The sequence below is a fragment of the Brachypodium distachyon genome, chromosome 3, assembly GCF_000005505.3.
Source record: "Brachypodium distachyon strain Bd21 chromosome 3, Brachypodium_distachyon_v3.0, whole genome shotgun sequence".
Lineage (NCBI taxonomy): Eukaryota > Viridiplantae > Streptophyta > Magnoliopsida > Poales > Poaceae > Brachypodium > Brachypodium distachyon.
In genome coordinates, this window is record NC_016133.3 from 30068614 (window position 1) to 30091200 (window position 22587).

At 44.5% G+C, this 22587-nt stretch overlaps 1 protein-coding gene and 1 long non-coding RNA gene across 2 annotated transcripts; both read right to left on the minus strand.

Annotated features, from left to right (window-relative positions):
* Positions 1-1909: 1909 nt before the first annotated feature.
* Positions 1910-5808, minus strand: LOC112272031. The gene is made up of 2 exons (XR_002965710.1): positions 2864-5808; positions 1910-2673 (listed from the first exon to the last, which is right to left on the minus strand). It is a non-coding gene; the product is annotated as an uncharacterized LOC112272031 (long non-coding RNA).
* Positions 5809-15885: 10077 nt separating this feature from the next.
* LOC100826147 (protein G1-like5) lies at positions 15886-17770 on the minus strand. The gene is made up of 2 exons (XM_003571832.4): positions 17186-17770; positions 15886-16931 (listed from the first exon to the last, which is right to left on the minus strand). The coding sequence occupies exon 2, from the start codon at positions 16906-16908 to the stop codon at positions 16285-16287; it is 624 nt and encodes a 207-aa protein (XP_003571880.1). The 5' UTR covers positions 16909-16931; positions 17186-17770; the 3' UTR covers positions 15886-16284.
* Positions 17771-22587: the final 4817 nt, after the last annotated feature.

A 22587-nucleotide genomic window follows, 5' to 3' on the forward strand; every position in this document is an offset into this window, starting at 1 on the left:
CTGCGAGCCATTCACTGTTGGCTGACTAGACAGGGAACCACCCTTCTGTCGGAGCATTTAATGTTTGCTTGTGCCATACTCCACGCCCTGACCAGCTCTGTGCAAAAGGAGCCTGCCAGGCGGCCATGTGGTGCCATTACTCTGCTTGCTCTAGACGCCGGCCCTGTTGTAAGCGCCTACGCCAGGAACACCCTCCCCGGCAAGTGACCTTCCTGAAGGGCGCCCTGACAGGAACCTTCGCGCTGCCATCCGGGGCAACCCCCGCAGCCCGGCTAGTCCTGCCGGGCTGGTGGCTTCCCGGGCAGTTTGCACCGGGCTGCCCGGGGTGCAATCCTTGCGGGTAGCAAAGAAGGCGACCCATGCGTTGCGCAATGGTGGTATCCCGGGTGCCACTGGTGCGACACTAGCATAGTTAAAATTATCAAAATTAAAAAATAGGAGATAAGAGACTCATTCAGGTCCTATCTCGAATGCTTAGTCATCAATCTCGGCGCCACGTCAACAAAATCAGTCTGTCAAAGCCGATTCTCAGGATTAGGGGCTTACTTGACTGTTCATGATCAGTAATGTGAGGGTCTAAAATTGAAGTATTGAAAGGCTAAGATCTGATTCCGACTTTCTCTACAAAATCACCATTGAAAATATACTTTTCTCTGTTATCTAGCGTTACAAATTCCTTATTAATACTCCTGCAAGCGTCGTGTCAAAAAGAAAACCAAAATACTCTTACAACCCTAACCATCTGTGTCTACCGGCTCTGAAAACCACGCACGCACGGACCGTCCCGTACGTCCGTCGCGCGCCTGCTGCACGCTGTCGCCACTCGGAATAGTAACGCGGACGACCGCATAAATAGTAAGCTCAGCAGCTGCCATGGACCCGTCACGTTCCTCGCATCACCGACGCGCGCTAGCCTCCAGGCCTTTCCCGTGTACGTACCGCACCAAGCATAGCGTGGGATTCAGTGCCACGCGGGCGCAGGGGCAGGCGTGGTTCGTGTGTGATTTGACATGCTCACCAATGGATGGAGCACTGGCAGAGAGACCTGCGCACCTGCGTAATTTGAAAATAAATTATGCTTGCTATACCATCACTCACCTGAGAGCCAATCGGCTATTTTTAACGTAAAATGCTATTTAAAAAGAAAATATATTAATAGTGAATTGTGTTTTTTTTTAGTATGTGCGGTTATTGCAGAGAATATATGAATAGTTAAATAACATATTTGAGCAAGAGGTTTCGTGCTTGGAAAACGTTCACTTAGTAGTCATGAAACCACCTAGTTTTGGAGGTACAGTTTAGAGTACTCAATTGAGATTGCAAATGCGTAGTGCTTGGATCATAATTAAACGCCTACAAATGGATCAAAAGAGGGTTACAATTTTTCTGGATTGTAGTTCTTTTAATTGAAAATGTAAATCTTTTAGGATGCGTCAGACTTCAAGAAGATGGATTCTTGACCATCAGTGTCTGTGCAGACATGTTGCCTCATGTAAAAATAATTGTACAGTATAAAAGCATATTCACAACGACTCTAGTAATAGGAATTTGGTATTTTGGATCTTTCTTTAGAGAAGAAAATGTGTGACTGGTAAAATTCTAAAAGGACTTATGGATCTAGTAATAGGAATTTGATATTTTGGATCTTTCTTTAGAGAAAAAAAATGTGTGACTGCTAAATTTGTAAAATGACTTGCATTATAGATGGGTGGTAGTAAATGGCATCTTCTTCTTTGATAATAGGGAATATTGTTTATTTTAGTAGCTTGTCCAAAATATAGAGTTAAATTTTAAAAAAGGAATCAAGTGCATCCTACATTGAGCAATCTGATTGGTTAAAACTCAATAGTTGTGCGGATATTAAATTTTCGCTTTCTAAAAAGCATAGCTCCATAGAATAGTTTCTTCGTAGCCTGGAATATTGAATACTTTATACACTTCAGTGAAAAGCACCATGTTTAGAAAAAAATAAATACAAAAGAGACAGACACCAAGCCCTGCAAGTTGATGGCTGCGTATGCATACAGAGAAGCACAATAAGACAGGCAAGATTTTTGGAAGCTTAAATCCGAAAATTCGAGAAACATAAAATTTCTACAACTGATCTGTTCGCTACCAAAAAAACAACTTTGGTTCTCATGCAGTTGTTTGGAAGATCCTAAATACTTGAACATAGAAAAGAAGTATCTAAAAAACTAAATTCAAAACAAACAAATTAGGCAAAGTTGTCACTTTTTCAGTCATCCAAGTCAAAGTTTCACTTCCGAACACTCAATTTGAGACAAGCAAATTATATCTGCCACCTGAAACACCTCTGCAATCTTTATTGCAGACAGATTCTCTTTATCGTGGCCAATTCCGGTATCTTCTCACTCCAATGCTTGTTTACTTTCCCCTGTTACAACACTCACTGCATTATATTCTGAGAGAGAGAGGCCTATGCAAAAACAACAAGACAGCCACAAGAAGAACCCCGTCCAATCCTCTCAGAGCACCAAATTAAAGCTCCACAGGAAAGGCATAGGTAATCCAAGCCACCATGGTAGGACCTGCCACCAAAATTCACTGCCAACTAAGTAGGAAGCAAACAATCATATAACACACAGGCCACCTGTTATCCTTCTTTCTTTTTGATGCCTGGCTCCCGAATTGCCACATAATGCACCATACTTTCTAAAGCCATGCCAAAAGAAAAAAGACGCCTGAGAACTTATCAGACTGCAGTCTGAAGTCACCATAAAAAATAATCAAGAATTGGAGAACATCTGAACTTCTATTGCATCACTCTTGCAGTGTGCACACTAAATTCTCACTGCACCTATCTAGCAGCAATGGATCTCCCAAATCAAACGACAGGACTAACCATTTAGTACATTCCGATCTGTAGGTTAGAAGAACACACCAATACAACATCCTTTGTTGTGCTATTCACCTTAGCAAATTGTCGATATATACCTATAAAAAATTAAAGAGCTGAACAATGAGTGCAGAACAGAGAGGTACTAACATCAGTACCTGGTAGAAATCAAGTGGAATTTCTAGATCTCCTTGCAAGAAATACTAATTTAACTAATGGCCATAATATGTGGCTAAAAATAGCTAATTGAATAAAGTATGTCTGTACAGACAAAATCTTACTCCAAATAATGGAGCACCACCTCTCCATTTTACGTTTTTAACTTCTTGTTTGCATACTTGCAGGAAAAACATTATTAATCATCCATGAAAACATGCTCCAAAAATCAGCGTTCATGCTAATAATAATAGTTTTAGCATGTCAAATTAAGAAGGCTCTGGCAGAACAGAAGACACTGTAAGGGAAGGTACAAGCAAAATGCACTTAAAAATTATAGGATAATATATTTATATCTGTACTACTTAATTTGCACAAAAAATTAGTACCATGCTAGTTAAAGAAACATAGCATGTTTACCTACGTTTACAACTCTTGTCTAGGACTGGTTTATTTCATCTCCATCTTTTTTTTTCTTTTTTCGAAAAGGGGAAGAGTTCCCGGCCTCTGCATCAAGCATCAAGCGATGCACACAACCATATTTTATTACGAAGTTATAAGAGTCTTACAAATCACTAATTTCATCTCCATCTAATCAATCACAAATTTAATCAAAAGTTCAGAACTTTATTTCATCACCATCTAATCAATCACAAATTTAATCAAAAGTTCAGAACATCAGCGCCTGTAGCATCGAGGCAAATCTAGTGGAGTCTGGATGCCTGCTGCCTAAACAACCAAAAGTTCATAAGATACACAAATTGCCTGTCAGAGGTAGTAGCCTAGCAACTCCTTTTAGAGCTCACTCCGTGAAAGTCGATGCTATGTTGTAGCAGTGAATGGAAAAAGAGAGGACACTTTTCTCCTGGTAAATTCATCAAGCAACTTATCTGCATACACATCTAAGATGGAGGGCAAGCATGACCAAACCTGATGGTGTGACTGCTGAAAGCTAAGAACAAGCAAGATAGGCACATCGCAGTCTCACAAATCAACATGCGCTTGGTAAGAAGAGGTGGACTTTGCTGGTAGCGGCCGTCAGCGCCCTATGGCCGCTGGTGTCTGACCAAGAATTATGCAAACCATTGTCAATAAGAGAAAACAAAAAACAATCAGGTTGTGGAGAGCATACTCTGCATGCAGAATACCACTAATATTAACTCACAATTGTGTCCATGCAAAAATCCCATATCTCTTATCTTAGATTAAAAGATATGTAGCCAACTCACGAAAAACCAAGCAAGACCAGTCATTATATCTGTTCTAAGAGTAAATTCTTTTCTTTACCCCCTAGTTTAATTTTTGTGACACGAATTGCCCCATTTAGTGAAACTTTTGCCACTTTTTACCCCATCTAATTTTTTTTCCTGTTTTCCTCGTCATGACAGTTTGGGCCTACACGTTAGTGACATTCCTAGGCATCCATCGTGTGGTTGATGAACTGTGGAGGCCCTTGAGCCCACGCTTGGTGAGGCAGCCTGACTCGGCACCGCTCGCGGGCGGCCATGGCCACCTCCCGCTACAGCTGCCTGCTCTATCTCCAATTACTTTGTCCGCTGGTACAACTTAGCTAAAGTAGGAGTAGAACTCATCAACAAGATGCATATCCATTTAGTGGAGAGCATAGTAGTGTGCAATGTTTTTCCCCCTGTTACGACTTCCTTCGAGTGGTGTATATGCTCACGCAAATCCCCCTATTTAGAATTAGAAGCAACCTGGACGGCATGCACATGGCCTCCCAGCCTCTACCACGCTTCCTCCTGCTGCTGTCCTCTACGTGCATGCAGGCGGCTACCGAGCTGCAGCTGCAGCGGGAGGTGGCCATGGCTGCCTGCGAGCAGCATCAGCTGAACCAGTCGGGTTCCGGCGCCAATTGCGTCTCAAGGGCATCCGTTTCATATCATCGCACGACAGATACCTAGGAACGCCTATGACGTGCGGAACCAAGTTGTCATAATTCGGATAAAACAGTGGAAATTATTAGCTGGGTTAATAAGAATGGGGTAAAATTGTAGAAATCTCACTAAATGGGGTAATTTGCGTCAAAGAAGTGAAAGTAGGGGGTAAAAAAGGAATTCACTCATTTTACAGCACTCGAGCGAATGGTTGATTGACAGGCAGTCGATGGAAGACGAAGGCTTGTCGACCCCAAACTGAAGCTTTATCCACTGCTGCTATGCATCTTGTCCTAGGATATTGGCCTTCAGCAACTGTTCTTCCTCTGGATCCTTTGCGCCCTTGAGCTCGTGAATGTACATCGACAAAAGAGAACAAAAATCACAGCGCACCGCACAACAAACTTCAGAACGGCCCAACTGCAGAAATTAGATAAAGGCAGAAGCACGAACCTCACGGGCAGCAATCAACAGAGGAAGCGCACGGACAGACTGAGGCGACTACAACGGACGGACAGCCCCCACCAACACAACCTGAATCAGAACGGACAGAGCCACGCAGGGCAAACTCCAACCAGAATCACACACAAAAAAGAGCCCATCGAGGGGGCATCACGGACCGCCATCCAGCAAGCACTGGGCCCTCCGAAAGAACGGCGCGCAGCAGCCCAAGCCACTGCCCCAGCGGAGGAGCACACCAAGAGGCGAAAAGGGGAACGAACCTGCAGCGCACACCGGCAAATCGAGGGAAAAGACCAGCGGCCAGTGGGGGCAGCAGCGCACCCCAGGACGGGCGGCGAGAACAGGGATAGCAGCCGCGAGCGAGGAATCGGAAGAGGACGCCCCTTCTGAAAGAAAGAAGGGAAGAAAGAAAACGCAAGAAGAAAGAGGCGGCCGGAAAAAAAAACCACGTAGCCCCTCGAACCGACCCGGACGCGCGAGGAGCTGACGACACGTACGCGGAACAAACCGTCATAGCGCCAACCTCTCTGACAAGCTGGCCTCCGGTGCAAGGAACCCATCCGCAGAAAGAGGCAAAGCACTGAGAGCGTGGGGATTCTGCCCGGGCGTAGAGATTGTAGGGATGTGCAGCGGGGCCAGCAAAGGACAGACTGACGGTGCGGTCGTTTCTCTCCTCTGTGGTTCAATTCGGGGCGTCGGCCACCGCCGTGAGTGGGTTGCGAGAAACAAAGAAACCGGTGCACTATGCACAGCTTTATTACGTTCCACTTGCATTGACAAGACGAAGGGTGTGTTTTTCTTTGACGTGCACCGTGCACAACAGTAGTATAAATGTATAATCCCAGGTGGGTTTGGCTGATGGATTCATTTTCTTGGCACCGAATTTTTTGATGGCACCAACTTTGTTAGCAAGAAAGACGGATCACATATGAAGTGCCGGAGCCGAGACATATCTAGGGTGTTTAGTGTTGCATCGATGGAACACAATAAGTGCGAACAAAATGCACACCACGACATGCTAACATTTGCGATGAACGTACCTAACGGAATGTATGTTAGCAGTGTGTTTAAACTTGAGAGGGATTAGATGTTCGGGCTGAGCTTGGCCCCCTATCCTATGATGATTGGGGGGCTAAGTGCTTCGCTGACGATCAATTGGCTGCTTTATACCGTGATGAGGAAACTAAGTGGTCGCAGCGGGCGAAGGTTAATAGTGTCTGCAGTGGCGATAACAACACGCGTTACTTTCACTTGGTTGCTAATGGGAAGCATCGTAAGAAGCAAATTTTTCAGCTTGAGCAGGCGGAAGGTACGATTGTTGGTGATGAATAGCTGAATCTGTATATCACCAACTATTATAAACAATTGTTTGGTCCATCAAAGGCTAGTACAATATCTATGGATGAATCAATGTATGCTGATCTTGCGCGTGTTAGCCCGGAGGAGAATGCCCTTCTCACTGCACCGTTTGCAGAGGATGAGGTGTGAGAGGCGGTTTTTCAGATGAAGCTCAATAAGGCTTCGGGCCTTGATGGTCTCCCGGCTGAGTTTTATCAAAAGTTTTGGGCTGTGATTAAGGAGGATTTGATGGCTCTTTTTGTTGACTTTCATGCTGGATCCCTCATTCATTATCGTAAGTTGCTGAATAAAGAATGGGAAGGGGTCGAGGACCGTTTTGAGAAGAAACTTAGCTGTTGGAAGGGGAAACTTTTGTCTAGTGGTGGCCGTCTTACGCTTATTAATTCGGTATTAACTAGTTTGCCCATGTTTATGATGTCCTTTTTTGAAATTCCAAAAGGGGTAGCTAAATGATTGGACTTTTACCGTTCGAGATTCTTTTGGCAATGTGATGAACAAAAAAGAAAATATAGATTGGCTAAGTGGGATATCTTATGCCGGCCTCGTGATCAAGGAGGTTTGGGGACTGAGAATTTCGAACTTAAAAATATTTGTTTGCTGAGCAAATGGCTCTTTAAACTTCTTGAGGGTGAGGGGCTGTGGGTGGATTTATTGCATAATAAATATCTCTATGCAAGCTCCTTGTCCCAAGTTCGTATGAGGGCTTTAGATTCGCCTTTTTGGAAGGGATTGTTGCGGGTACAACAGTTCTTCTTCCCTCATATCTCCTTTTCGGTGAATTGTGGGGCTGATGTTTGTTTTTGGGAAGACACATGGATTGGTGCCTCTCCTCTCAGACAACAGTTTCCATCCCTCTATAGGATTGCACTTAATCGTAAGGATTCGGTTGCCAATGTGCTGGGGGCGGATCCTCCTAATATTGCTTTTCGTAGAGAAATTGTTGGGAATTGTCTGGTGTCATGGTTGGAGTTGTGTCACAAAATTGAGTCAGTGAATCTTGTGGATCAGGCTGACTCCTTTACCTGGAATCTGAACTCTTCTGCGTCATATTCGGTGAAGTCCCTGTACAAATCGCTTATTAATAATGATTGCCAATTCCGACATAAAGTTATTTGGAAGCTTAAGGTTCCTCTTAAAATTAAAATTTTTGCTTGGTATTTTATGTCGTGGGGTGGTGCTTACTAAGGATAATTTGGCCAAAAAAAATTGTGGTGGTAGCAAGACAAGTGTTTTTTGTGATCAAGATGAGACCATTCAACATCTATTTTTTCAGTGTCCGATGGCGCGTTTGGTCTGGCGAACCGTCTTTGTGACATTTAGTTTACCTCCTCCATCATGTGTTATTTTTATGTTTGGTCCGTGGCTTCGGGGTGTTGAATTTTTTTTTGCTTCGCTCATCCATGTAGGGACTTGTGCGATGTGTTGGTCTATATGGAATTGCAGAAATGATTTGGTTTTTCATAACAAGAAAGTGGCTAATTTTTTGCAGGTTGTTCTTCGGGCGTCCCATTGGCTCCGTACGTAGTCCCTACTGTTTCGGACGGAGGCACAGGGGTATATGGAATCTGGGTGCAACCATTTGGAGACGGTAGCACGGGAGTTATTCAGCCGGTTTGGATGGCGCGCAGGTCTTAGGCTGGAAGTGTATTGATGTTTTCCTTCGTTCTTTGTTCATTATCTTTTGTAACTCGGAGACATGTACTTTGAGTACTTTTAATAATTTATGGCTGTGTGCATCGCTCGATGTAGAGGCCGAGAGAAGTCCACCTTTTCGAAAAAAAAGCAAGCAATAATTATGACAATGAACTATCATATGTTTAACAGTTGTGGCATGACAATGGTTAAACGTGCAATCAAAGTCACGCAAATATGTTATTGAATATTTTTTAATGAGCATTTACATACAACTATCGAGCAAGTTCAAAGCAAAAATAACGTACTCTCTCAGATCCTAAATTCTTGACTAAATTTGCTCAAATATGGATGTATCTATTCTTAAAAAACGTCTAGATACATGTAATATTTCGACAACAATTTATAATCGGAGAGAGTAACATTCTAGCCAAAGTGTTGCTATCCCTGCTTCAATTTGGCACGGCAAGGTTAATGTTTATAGAATTGGTGGTGGCTATAGGGACAGTTTCTAACGCCATGCCGAGCCACTAACATCCAAGCTAAAAGGAGAGAAAAAGGCATCACGTCAGGTAGCGCGCACCCAAGAGCCCAAACTTTAAACGAAGCTCGTATTCCACAGGTGCTTAAGCCCGCCTAAACAAAAGTCTAAGACACACGTGAATTGCTCCGAAGTGTCCGACTTCAAACGAAGTGGCGATGCCACGCCTGACGTCATGGCTTAACGTCCACAACAACAAAACGTGGAGGATTATTTTCCCTAGCATCTAGATTAGCGCAAGCGTTGAACATGGTCTAAGGCCAAGTTCGAGAGCCCCCCACTCCTCAGAATCTACCAAATCTGCTCTCATCATTTCTCCACTCCGCCGCCATGTTGGCAGCGATGGAGGGCGGCTTCGTAGGGGGAGGGTGATGTCAAGAGCTGCCGAGAGAGGGGAGGGTGGCGGCATTAGGAGTGGAGTTCCCGAGGGATTGGAGGATGGCGGTAGTGGAGGGCGGCAGCAGCCCTAGGTTTTCACCATGGGGTCACCACGGTGGATAGAGTAATAGGAGGGGTGAATGGGTGATGCAAGTGCAGAGAGAGTGGGAGGGCACCATTTTCACTCCAGTTGGGTGCAGGCACATATCACATGGAACTTGTTGTTTTTACAGACTGTCTGATCTGAAAAACATGAAACACGGAATATGCAGTTTGGCCAAAATGGCTTGCCGGCCAAGGCGCTCCATGAAATAGGTTCGACGGGTTTAGAGTTTTTTTTTCAAAAAGTGGTCAAAGCCCCGGTCTCTGTATCAATCGATGCACACAACCATTTTTGTTGCAAAGTTATAAAAAGTAGCCACGAGTTTATAGTGTTTGACCCATCTCTGCCCACCACACGAGGAGTTCCCGAACAAGCCATAAAGAAAGACAGTTTCTACCATACCCAATACTCTTTCCAGTTGAATGGAGTATCTGGCAAAGGTAATTTAGTCCTTTCACATTTTAAATAGAAAGAAGAAGTGGGAGTAAAAAATCTCGCAGTCCAGCTGATCCCCCTTCAAGTAGCTAGGCTCCGTTTCCCTTTTTCTGATTTCCATGGTACGGCGTCGCCGCCTGCCGTCTCCTCTCCAAGCCCTCGCCTCTTCCTCATCAACAACCACATACAACCCACGATGCCTGTTTTCAAGCCTTCGCCGCCCATTCTCTCCGCGTGCGTGACCATAGAAGCCGGGAACGGGGGTCGCTGCCGCGTGGTCACGGGCTGGGAGAAATCCTTGTGTGGCTTTTGCTGTCGCCGACGATGAGGATGCATGCGGGCGTCGTGTCCTCCTTGGAGACGCCGTTGTGGCTTGATTGCGGATCCTTCCTCCTCTGGCGCTGGGGTAACCCTTGGTCTCGTTGACAAACCCGACAGCAGCGGCGCTGCTGCGTCGTTTTCTCTCTTGGGAGCGTCGTCTTGGTGCCCTTGGAGCCTTCAACGGGCGTATGCAGTGGGTGATGGTGCTTGTCCCAGGCCTGGGGCATTGGGTTTCCAGGCGCGATGCACCCCTTCGTCAACGAATCTTGGAGAATCCCCTTCCTCGGTTCCGCCTTGTTGTTGCCCCACTTGCCGATCTTCTTCTTGGAGTCATGGTGGGCAAGGCCGGGGCGGTCCTGATGATGTGGTCTTTCTTCGGGAGGTTTGGCGGCGGGCCTGAAGCGGTTGCTGAAGTCCGGTGTTCGGCATCTTTGTCTTTTGGCTAGATGTTGTACATGGGTTCTACGATGGTTGATACTGAGTTCTAGTCCGAACTAGCCAGGGTCAGTGGTGTGGTGTGGTTTCTCTTTTGCCACTCGTGGGCGTTGTTCTTGCGCCGTCTCGGCGTTGTACTACTCTTCTGGCTCTTCTTTTTTAATCGATGATGCACCCGCTGGATTGCATTTTTGAAAAAAAGTAGATTTTTCTAATAGTTGACCAAGTTTATAGATTAATCTACCAACATATAGAATTCTAGATTAGTTCTATCAAATATATCATAATATATAACTCTTCATTCCAGGCTTCTTTAGAATGCTGTTCTTCAGACCGATGATAGGATCTTGCTCCTCACGGTTTCTTTTGGGGAAATTTTGCAGTCATTCTATTTGCCTGGATCGTTTTTTGCTGATAACCAGTGAATCTGTCACCTCCTCCCCTTTCTCTATGGAGCCGCAGTGATTATGCCCAAAGACATCACGTGATTGCTAAATCAAAGGGGCACCTTTGCAGCAAAATTGTGCCTCGGTAATTCACATATGAATATAGCAGACATTGCATCTGTGAACACCAAAGGGAATCTGGAAATGGGCAATGCGGACATCCACGAGGAATAAATGCAAGGAGAGAGACCCGCAACAGTCTCCGTTATAGGAGTCAAAGGGTCAAACCTCCCATGTCATGATCAAAGAAGTTAGAGTAGGGGCCAAGAAAGCTCTAGGGAAGGATTTACCAATTTACTCTCACTTTCCCTCCCCCTCAAGGATAGACATGGTCTTTTGTCATGAACCTCTAGGCTATAAATAATCTTCAAGGGGGCATCTATGATTCACTCTCCATTGGAATAAGATCAAAGGGGAGAGTGCTAGAACAACCTAAGGAGCCCGCTCTCGAGTGCTTGGGTCGAACTAGTCTCGACTCGACCTCAGGGACGCGACTTGGGAAGGCTAGTTTCGAGGTTTCGGGCCGTCTAGTACGACCCCGACTCGAAATAGAGGGATCGGGTTAAAGCCTCCAAGGTAACCCAACCTCGCTACTTGAGAAGACAAATTCGGCCCAAGTCCGAGGAGGCTTCTAGAGATCTCTCGCCATAGGTGATTTGGAAAGACGAGTTCAGCCCAAACACTTGACTAATGACCCTCTCGAAGCCTCTCCTAACATAGGACTAAGTCGTACCCGCAAGGTCGACCGAATCTATTCAAAAAATATCGACGTGTCAACTTGTCCCAAATGTACGGTGACTTTCGCTATAAGACCGACGTACACCTCCTGCATATTATTCTCGCATTTATGCCATCGAGCATTAGCACTCTGTATTTCTGTTGTTTTTTAGAACAACAACACTGCTAATCCTAAATATGCCACTGCTGGTATCGTCGTGTACCCTGCTCGAGAGGTGATTTTTTTTTTCGACTGACCCAAGGTGAAAATTTTTTTTTTGCGGGTCTGATTTATTTTAAAAGAGCTTTTCTCTACCAACGAGTCTGTCGGGATCCAGTGCTGTGGTGTCCTTTTACTGTCTATCTATCTTACCGAGAAATAATCCCATTGTGACGATCCAAGAGCCAATATAAATTAATTTGTCCACGCCTATAAGTTCTTCCACGCATATAACATTATTTCGACGACATTTAATTTGAAAGAGCTACATCTGATTATCCTAGGCGATGTGCGGATACTGCAGGAGGGTACGATTGATCATGCCATGCCATGCGATTGATACTTGCTGCAGCATCAGTCCTCTAGAAAGAAAGAAAAAACATCAGTATTGCGCCGGCGGCTCCGGCCACCAAGGAAAAGGACAGGTAGAGAACGAACAAAACTTGTGTGCAATTTCCAAAGTTGCCACTATTTTCCACAAACTTGTCGTACAGCTGTAATTAATCTCTCCGTTCCGTTCGCGGATACACGTCATTTTGATCAAGTGTCTTTCTTATTTAATATAAAACGATGGACAAGATCACAACTGAAAAAAGAAATCATTTTTTTTATAGTTGACAGTGAGTTATCATGAATTTTTGGCAGCCACGAATAAGAGAAGGCAATACATGCGAGTGATACAAGCTTCGACAAATACTTGTTGCTACCGTGCAAGTGCAAGTGGTGCACCGCCGCATCGGCACCGGCACTGAGCATATTTGGAGCACATAATGAAATTAAAACTCTGGACCATTTATCTAAAACAAAGCTAGCTTACATACCTTGAATAAAGATCTGTCCTTTTTTATTTTTCTTAATCCTGAATAGAGACATGATAATGTTATATACTTCCTCCGTCCAATAAAAGAATGTCTCAACTTTGACTAAATTTGAATGCATCTATACACTAAGTCATGTGTTATAGTTACATCTAAATTTTGACAAACTTAAAACATCTTTTGTTGGACGGAGGAGTATTTTTTTGGAATTTGGCATTTTTCCTGACCGATGATAATTGAAGAAACTACTGCCTGTTGTCATGTTGCCCGTACCTATATATCAATAGAAACGCAAAAAGTTACTCTTATGCGAGAATTGATCAGAGAAACTTATCAGTGTCGAAGTACAGTGAAGTGGAGTGGACAATGCAACCATAACTATATCGACGACTCATCCACAGATCAACCAAAAGCATGTTTTTAACCAACAGAAGTGGAAATCACAGAGTAAATCCTAGATAAAAATGCATATCTATATATACACTTTCAAGTAACTAATGCAAGATACGATCATTTCTACGGACTACAAAGAATGCACTAGATGTTTAAAGAGAATGTTGTAACATTATATAGTTGTGATCGATCTCAATCAGATGAATAATTTATACTTGCTATCATTTGAATGGTTGGAAGATGACAAGTCGCTGCCTCCAAGTTAAATCTTTAAAGGTTTATCAAACTTAGACTTCCCCACTAAGAAAAACGTACGGTCTAAACATGTAAATCTACCGTGTGAGTGTTCTTTACATAATGGAAAGATCATCGTACGATGCACACAACAAAATTTTAGGACCTCTTTGATTTGCAGAACACAAAAAACACGAGTAAAAAAATTGCAGGAATTGGATTTCATAAGACGATGAATCATACAAAGAAGACATAAATAATAAGTATAAGCTTTTAATTGCACCATAGGAAATATACAGAAACTTAATCTATTGAAGAATTAGGTTTTAGTTATAGTTGTCATAATGAAACAAAAGAATTTTTGTACGAGGTTTGAAATGCATGCGAATTAATCCATCAAATCAATGTCCACAGTTCAAATCCTGAAAATCGAACAAGCCATGTACAAAATTTTCCATAGAAACAGAATCATCTCAAATCCCAATAAAATTCTTTTAAATCTAGAGACCCTTATTTAAGCCGGATCGAAGAAACTGATGCAAAAATCAACTTATAAAATGACAGCAAATGACATTTGGTGGTGTGGCATGGTGCTTTCAACCAATACAACGACATAAACAACATAGAATTGATAAAAGAACAACTGGACGACGGAACCCACCTCGTCACCCCACTTTTTATCTCGCTGACATGTGACCCCTTCTCTTCTTCATTCCCTCTTTTTGCTATGAACCGGATCTATGATTTTGGCTAAAACGACGTACTTGCAGTACTTTTAGCCCCAAAATGTTCACTTAGTTATCTAATACTCTACCTCCTGTTCAACGCAGAGCTAGGTTGTGGATGCTGGAAGGCCTAACAAAATCAGGTGAAAATGGAATGTCTTAGCAAATCAACAGTACTTGAGACTTGAGGGGCACTACTGTACCCAACGATGCACCGTACAATCCATTGTTCAAAGGTCAGAGGCACGTACATGACCCCTCATTTCTGTAGCCATTTGTAGCATAGCTCATGGCATGTACTGTAGTAACATATGTGTACTCGAGCAGTACTTCCAGACATGTGAAGCCTCAGCCGGGGGTACACATCCTCATTTTCGAAAAAAAAAATGATGTGAAGCCTCAGCAAGACGACACCCACGCAACACAGGAGTGAGTTGGGTGTGCAACAGTATAAACTATCTGTGGCCTGTTCGCCCTGTTGAGAGGGAGCTTCCCATTACCCTATGGGCAAATGGCCACGCAAGAGAACATCCTGATGGCAGGGAGATATCTTTGCAAGCCATGGCTTGCTGCTTGATTTGATGTGAGCGGCAGGAGAGTGGGTGCAAGGAAAGCTGTGACATGTGTGATGGATACAAAGTTACAAACACATGGCCTTTAATTTCTCTTTGACGTTGAAGTCTAGTACTGACCATGAACCAACAAAGAAAGCAAATGTGAGAAAACAAGGCTGGCCTGTTTTAGACAGGACTAGAGTAGAAAAAAGACTAGGTCCTAGCACACTGTTGTACGCACAACAATACACCACCCACTAGCTAGCATTGTTCTCTTCAAGATAGACTGCATGGAGACTTTCCTCCCGGTGATAACTCAAAAAAAAAATCACATGGTCTTACAGTAATGCAATTTTCACCTACACTTGCTCGTGGAATGCCCTTGTATGCACTTGCAAGCTGTAGCTTAGCTTAGCTCAGTCTGAACCTGACAAATTGAGGTTCTACATGTAGTCTTCTACTTGCTACCATAACAGGAATTAATATGGAAAGTAGAGGCATGGTATGGCATCCTAATAAGCACATCAACCAGTGAAAGAGTTGCAGAGGCAGTAAGATGCAAAAGGAAGAACATGTGAAATCCTAAGCATCAACCAGTGAAAGATTTCCAGAGGCAGGAAGATGGATGCACATTGCACAAACACTAACAAGTGAACTATATCCCCCAAACGTCCGTGCTGAAAATCAAGCTTTTCTGGCTTCTGTACAGACTAGCATATATAGCGGTTCATGTGTGCAAGCTGAAAGAAGCTATAGCTAGGTACGACCATACCATATATATGTGTACATTTTTTTTCCCAATTGATGCATCTCCTTGACAGTGACGCTGCGCGCAGGCCAAGGAAGCCTAGCTAGCTATACTGGAGTAGCTAGCCAAGCTACTTATGGCATTAGCCGTACTGTTATTTTACCATAAAAAGCAATGCAAAAAGCGTCCTGAAAAGGGCGTCGTCGTAGTATCATATCCATCGCCCGTCCGTGACGACCCGACCCGGCGACCCCTCCATCCTTCAATTCCCTCCCCGAGAAGAACAGTACGTTAGATTCCCCAACCCCCCGACTGGACGACACGCCCTGACATGACTCCACGAACCCACACCGGCCGCCTGGCTACCCACCTCTCATTGAAAATGCAAATACAGCATATACTGTATGCAACAAGAATACGTACTCGATCGTGTTGCAAAGATTAACAAGCTAGAGCTAGCGCGCGAGATTGATCAATTAATTTCACCGATTACAAAGGAGCATAAGAGATCATATTAGCTGGATCAATTAACCATGCAAGCTAGCTGAAAAAATGATGAGCAAAATTAATACCGCGAGGAATCGATAACAAGCATGCATGGATCCACGGATCAGGAACTAATTCGCCCGTAGGAGCAGAAATCGATCGTCGTCTTAGCTAGGGATATATAATAGTGGCAAGAACTACTGCAGCTAGCTAGCAGCAGAGATAGATGGATGGTACGAGAGTACATGTGAGGAGAATACGTAGGGCCGGGGGGGATCGACGACTGACACGCGCAGCGACGCTGCCAGCCGGCCGGCAGTGGTAGTGAAGCCGTTGATCGATCTGGGTGCAGACGGCTCTAAAGCTAGCTCACACGGCGGCACCGGAAGGCGGCGGCGGCGGCGGCGGAGGCATGTGGTGGTGGTGGCCGACGCCGTTGCTGCTATTGCCATTAAGGTCTCCGTGGTGCGGGCCAGCAGCAGGGTTGTTCTTCCTGCGCTTCTTCTTCTCGTAGCTGACGCCGCGCGCCCTGGCCTGGTGCTCGCGGACCTCGCGGAGGTAGAGCCTGACGGCGCGGGCCCCGAATGGGTTGTTCTCGGGCCTGCCGCCGTTCTCCTCGTAGGCGGCCCGGAGGCGGCCCACGAGCGCGTCGAGGCTGCCCCAGGCCTGCCTGAGCGGGCACGGGCAGGGCGCCGGCGGGTTCGGGTGGCCGAAGAAGGGGCAGCCCTGCGCGTGCACCTTGGTCTTGCCGAACTGGTCCAGGTACCGCAGGAACTCCAGCACGTGCGCGCCGCTGCAACGGCCCAGCGACAGCGGCGGCCGGTGGTTCCGCAGGTACTGCCCGAACGTGTTCCAGTCGCGACGCTTCTGGGACTCGTACCGGCTCGGGGACGACAAGGGGGACGCGCCGGCTGAGGATGCTGCAGCGACCCCGCCGCCGCCGCCGCTGTTGTTGTCCGAGTGCGGGCTGTCCGGGTGCGGTACCAAGTCCATCCTAGCTCGATCTAGCTCCGGCACTGTCAGTGACAAATTAACCAAAACAAACAGATTAACCATGGAATGAATGATAGGAGTTAACACTTAACACCCGAGAAGGGCCAAAACGATATAGCGAGAGGAAGAAGAATATAGGGGGATCCATTCCATTTAGGCGCAAGCTAGTGGTCCTGACGCTAGTCTGAAGGAGAAGGAGGAAGGTGGCATCTCGATTCTCTCCCGGCCGGCCTACTATAAATAAGTAGCGCTTCAACGACTCTACTCAACGACTCACCTCACTTTGCAGCTCCGATCCTCTCCAGTGAAGAACAGGGACCGGCCGGGGAGATATTTCCCGCGGCACCAACAAAGCAAGCTAGATCAACGAACGGAGGCCACAGAAGATCTATATGTATCGCTCGTACGTAGTCTACCCACTGCAAGAACGTGCACGAGGTGGCAGGAGGAGGATCGATCGATGTTGGTGTGGGAGCTTCAGCTACACGCTGGATCGATTGACATCGATCCTGTGGGCTGTGGCGACGGACGGTCCAAGAGGGGAACTGGAGCAGCCGAGCAGTACGTAGCAGGAGAGGGGGAGCTAGGAAAGTGAAGCTTGTGGGGTGTATTAATGGAGGCTCTAGCAACGCTAGCTCTTCAAGGAGGGGGAGGGGAGGGGGGAGGTGAATATGGGCCGGGGAGGGAGGAGACAGCGGGCGATGAAAGGTGATGTGACGGGATGAATGGATGGATGGACGGGGGCAAAAGTTAGGGGCCGGTGAAATATCGGTACGGCGAGGAGGGTTTTAAATTCTGATGTAGCTAGCCGAGACGGGATCGAGCTGCAAGAGTGGAAGATGGAATTAGAACGGCGATTTGCGAGGGCTTTACACGGCCGATTAATTTGGCTATCTGCTGGGGTCCAACATGAAATTTCATCAAGAAAAGCACTTATACCAGGTGTTGTGTACGTAGGACTATATATAGGCCAGGGATTGGATTTCAGTCGACAGAATGAGTTTACGGCCATGGCTTGTAGATTGGTGGTTTCTTGCTCCTTCTGATGCGTGAGTTAATGGATTTATTTTTCTTGACACTGACTGATACACTAAGCACACGATTGTTGGATATTTGTGCGTCCACTCGTGTCGTCCTTTCATATACAGTTGTATGCACCAACGTAGTATAGTAGTTGGTCCAATGCTCGTGGCCTGATCGTTAATTTGGAGCGTACTGATTGAGGAGAGGATGTACAGAAAAGACACGGAAAAATATCTTTAGTATCTAAGAACTAATTAGGAGGAACACAAAGATTTCATATTTGCTTTCCGACCACCCAGATTTCTATTGGTAAAAAAATCATGTGCCTTCACTATCGAAAATAAGATTTTTACTGAGTCTCTTTATCGGGCTCTCGGCAAAGAGGCACATATGCCAAGGGCAAGGAGAAATGCACTCGGCAAAGCCACGACCCACAACAAACTAGGCCAAGGCCAGGTCCATGACAAATTGGGCCAGGGCCAATCAGGAATGAAAAAAAGCTCTCGACAACAACAAATACTTGGGAAACCACCCCAACAAACTTGTCTTGGTTGACAGCAAGGAGATGGCACATCGATCTTTCTGAGTGTCCGGCAGAGACTGTTTGTTACTTCTTGTTTTCATTTTCCTTTGGTGTAAATTATGATGTAAATTAACCACACATTTTTTAGCTGAACTTTTACTAGGTCTAATTTAGCATTAGTAATGGGTAATGTGAATTAAAACCTCCACTTCTATGTAAAAGTAATTATTTACCACTTTCTAGAGTTTGTTTAATAGGGAAAAATAAAATAATATTTAAAAATTGTAAAAAAAAACTCTTTTGCATGGTGTCATATTACGTGCATATAGGCTTGTGATTAATAATACAAGTTAATACAAAAAAACTAAATGGTAAATTCTTGACAATCAGAAAATGTTTCTGAAGTTAGGGTTTAAACATCCAAATTTGAACCCAAACAAAGATTTTTTTTAATAATTTGTCCACATGCATTTTGAATTGAATATTTTATATGGTTTCATTTAGTATTATTAGTGAGTAATGTGAACTAAAATCACCAAGTTATATGTGAAAATAATTATTTACCATTTTTTAGAGTTGTTTAATAGGGAAAAATAAAGGAATACTTGAAAACTATAAAAAAATTAAAAGTCTTTTGGATGATGCCATATTATGAGTATATAGGCTTGGGATAAATAGGGCAAGTCAATACATAAATTTAAAATGTTACATGCATCACAAAATTAGCTGAGCCAATCAATCACTAAATGCAGTGATGAAACTGACACCAATGAGAAGGCGGTACAACGGTAAGACGTGTGTAGGTGAGGGAGTCAATGAGTCCACAGGTTACGGGGTCGGGAGGTGATTGCATAAATTATTGCTACCTAGCAGGAACTAAAGTGTAGCAGAATCAATTTTGTAAAGAGAAAATTAGAAGGTGATTATTACTTGTGACAATTTTGCAAGACGTGTGTAATAAAAAGGATTGTTTTTTTAGTAATATTAGTTATGCAAATTATTCTCTGTCTTGTTAAAGGGATAAATTAAGGTAGTGTTTGTTTTAGAGAAATGAAATGGAACGGTTCTATTTCTTTAGATACGGAGTGTAATGGTTATAGTTTTGTACATTCCAAGAACAGGTTCTATTTTTTTTATGAGTATGAAATGTAATGGTACTAAATCTATCTGCAGCTTCATTTTTCGTCGAAAAGTCAAGATCACATGCACAGTCGCAAAGCAACAACACTTGCAGTACGTCATGCATGAACCACATACACTGTTTGCTCCCCTCGGAAGTTTCTTAAAAAATAATCGTTTTCAGGTAGCAGCCTTGCTATTCGTCTTCCCTTTGACTGTAGGACAATGGCTACTGCTAATTTCGTGCGTTGTCTGCCTTGACCAATCATGCATAAACAAACGTTGGGGCAAACAGGACATGTGCTATGCTGCAACAGTGGAGTTCTGCGACGATTGTTCTTGATAGCTGGGCCGGTGCTCTCATTATGGATCGGTGCATCATATCACACTGTCCAGCCATAAAATCTCGTAGTACTTGAGTTTATGCATTTAAAAAAAGTTATTTGCATAATCGATCTTTTGAGCATCAAATACCAAAGCCTAACCGGGCATTACGCTCCTTTTGCCGCGGCCGCAGCCACTCCCCGGAAAAAGGTTACACATTGGGGACGGTAACCCGGCCCGTCCACTAAGCCTGCGTGCACTCGTGCGCACTGGTGACGGTGATGATATCTGCCACCGGTGCTAACTAGCACAGGTGGCGGCTTGCACAACCGCCGTTGGTAATCTGTAGGGAGCTTCAGAAAGTGCACCGTTGGTCACGGTAAGGACATCCACTGTTACATGCCAGTGGCGGTGAACAGGAACCGCCACTGTTTTTTCCGATTTTAAAAAAATATTTTTTTTATATTAGAACGTTCCTGTAACAGCAATATATCACAGCACAACAATAGATAACAGCAATATATATGAGAAAATCACACATCCATGATAGATAACAGCATCCGTTCACAAAACTTATTACAAAAACACATATATTCAATATTTAACATTGTACATCAAAGTTTCAATACATCGGCACAACCTCGCCTTCATAAAAATCACCATTTTCCTTCAGGACCTCTTTGTTCAGAATGTTGGCTATCTCCCTCTGAATATCAAACACAAGAACAACTAGGTTGTGTCCATATTCTGATTCCGTCTTGAAGTAATCCACCATCTGCTGGTAGGTCATCTTCGTCTTGGGCTGGAAATTGGTGATCCAATTGCGGATGATGTACGCGCAGTAGTATCCACAGAAGACTGTACCTTGCGGTTGTTGTATGCATGGGAAGTTTTTGTGATGGGTTATTTTCTTCCTGCCGTAGCTTGGCAACTCATAGTCAATCACCGTCTTTTTCCACGCCTCTTCGAAGAGTGTTCCGACGGCTTTGAAGTCGCGCTGCTCATAGCCTTTCTTCCGTCAGAGTGAATCAAGATACGTCACCGACCCTTCTTCGAAAGAGAAGGCCACCACCACCCAACGTTAGCTGTTTACAAAAAGAACACACATTTATAACCAAAAAGAGAACTTAGTGGAACGAGAAAGAAAGCAATGGTCGTGAGAACAACTTACTCTAAATGGTAGAGTGTAAGAACATAACGGCGTTGCTTGTGCATTGCGGAGAACTTAGCTAGGTATGAAATTGCCTTCTCTCTCGAACCCCGTTTCCATTCTTCTAGACCGATGGTTGCTTTGCTGAACAGGAGAGGATCGGCGATGGCAACGTGTGGTTCTTTCAAGCGGAAGGACTCCCTTGTGAAGTATACACACCAGAGTCTTAACATGTTGTTGTCTAAGCACTTCTAGTTGAAGACGCGAAACAAGTCAAGGAAGTCCACGCCGAAGGTAAATTCCTTTGTCTGCAGGTCCCCCGTTTCGGCATCGTAGAAGCCATAATACTCTGGCACCTTCACATTCATCTGTTGACCATGTCGTGCAGAATTAGCTGATGATGCCAAGTAGTAGCCACGTAGCTCTTGCATCTCTCGCGGCAGGCTCCTTAGGTCCTTAAGGCTGACCATCGGTTGTCCAGGGTAGAACATCAGCACTTTATCGAATTCCCTGGCCCCGAAGTAGGCTCCGCCGACTAAATCACCAGCTACAGGAGGGGGGGGGGGTTCATATTCAAAATATCTGGCCGGTTTTCCCAATTACCTTCGATTATTGGTGGATTGAAGTGACCGCTCCCGTACAAGGGTTCGATCAATGTGCTTTTAGTGCTAGTCCCTGGATCGACTCACTAGCACACATAGTTTCAAGATGTAATATCATATAAAATGGTCTCAAGATGTAATATCATATAAAATGGTCTCAAGTATTACAACGCAATATCCAGAATTTAAGAATACTTACAAACTGGCATAACCACTTGGGTTAGCTCGAATTAAAACAAAAGTTCAACAGCGGAAAACGAAAGATACAAGGGCTACATCAACACCACGGTGAGAGCATGTTGGAATGTAGGCCCGTAACCCCAAGGCAAATACGTACCCTCACTCTTCGTCAGAGCTTCCTGCATCATCAAATGATGCAGCCACTAGGGTCAATACATTGAATGTATTGGCAAGAACACTAGTTGTTATATCGGAACCTACCAAGTACATGCATAATCCGGCAAGGTGGAGTTCAGGCTATTTGCATAAAAACATCGTTATTTCATCCTATCATTTTAAGCAAAATAGTTTTATCACTATTGGACATGGGGTAGACACACCCATGCTCCTATTAAACTAAGGACACCGGATAGACATCAACGAGTGCTCCTATCCCAAGTTCAAACCATCAAGTTTTATTATGAAGTTGGAATGAGTGAGACTATCCTTACAGCTCCATTATACAGTTGCTCATAATTGTCCATGACCGGGGACACGGCTAAGTATTTAGTTTGACACTTTCGAGAGGTTGTACACATTCCCCACAAGAAACCGATGTGTTAATCCATTACTGTTCTCAAGGTAGAGTAGCAACGGCATCGATTACAAGACTTTCAGAAGTCATTCCCCAGACCACGGAAGAATCACGCTCCCTCTACACATGCTACCTCAGTACAATTCTCCGGACCTGGGTTCAAACAACTTACTCAATCCTGCCA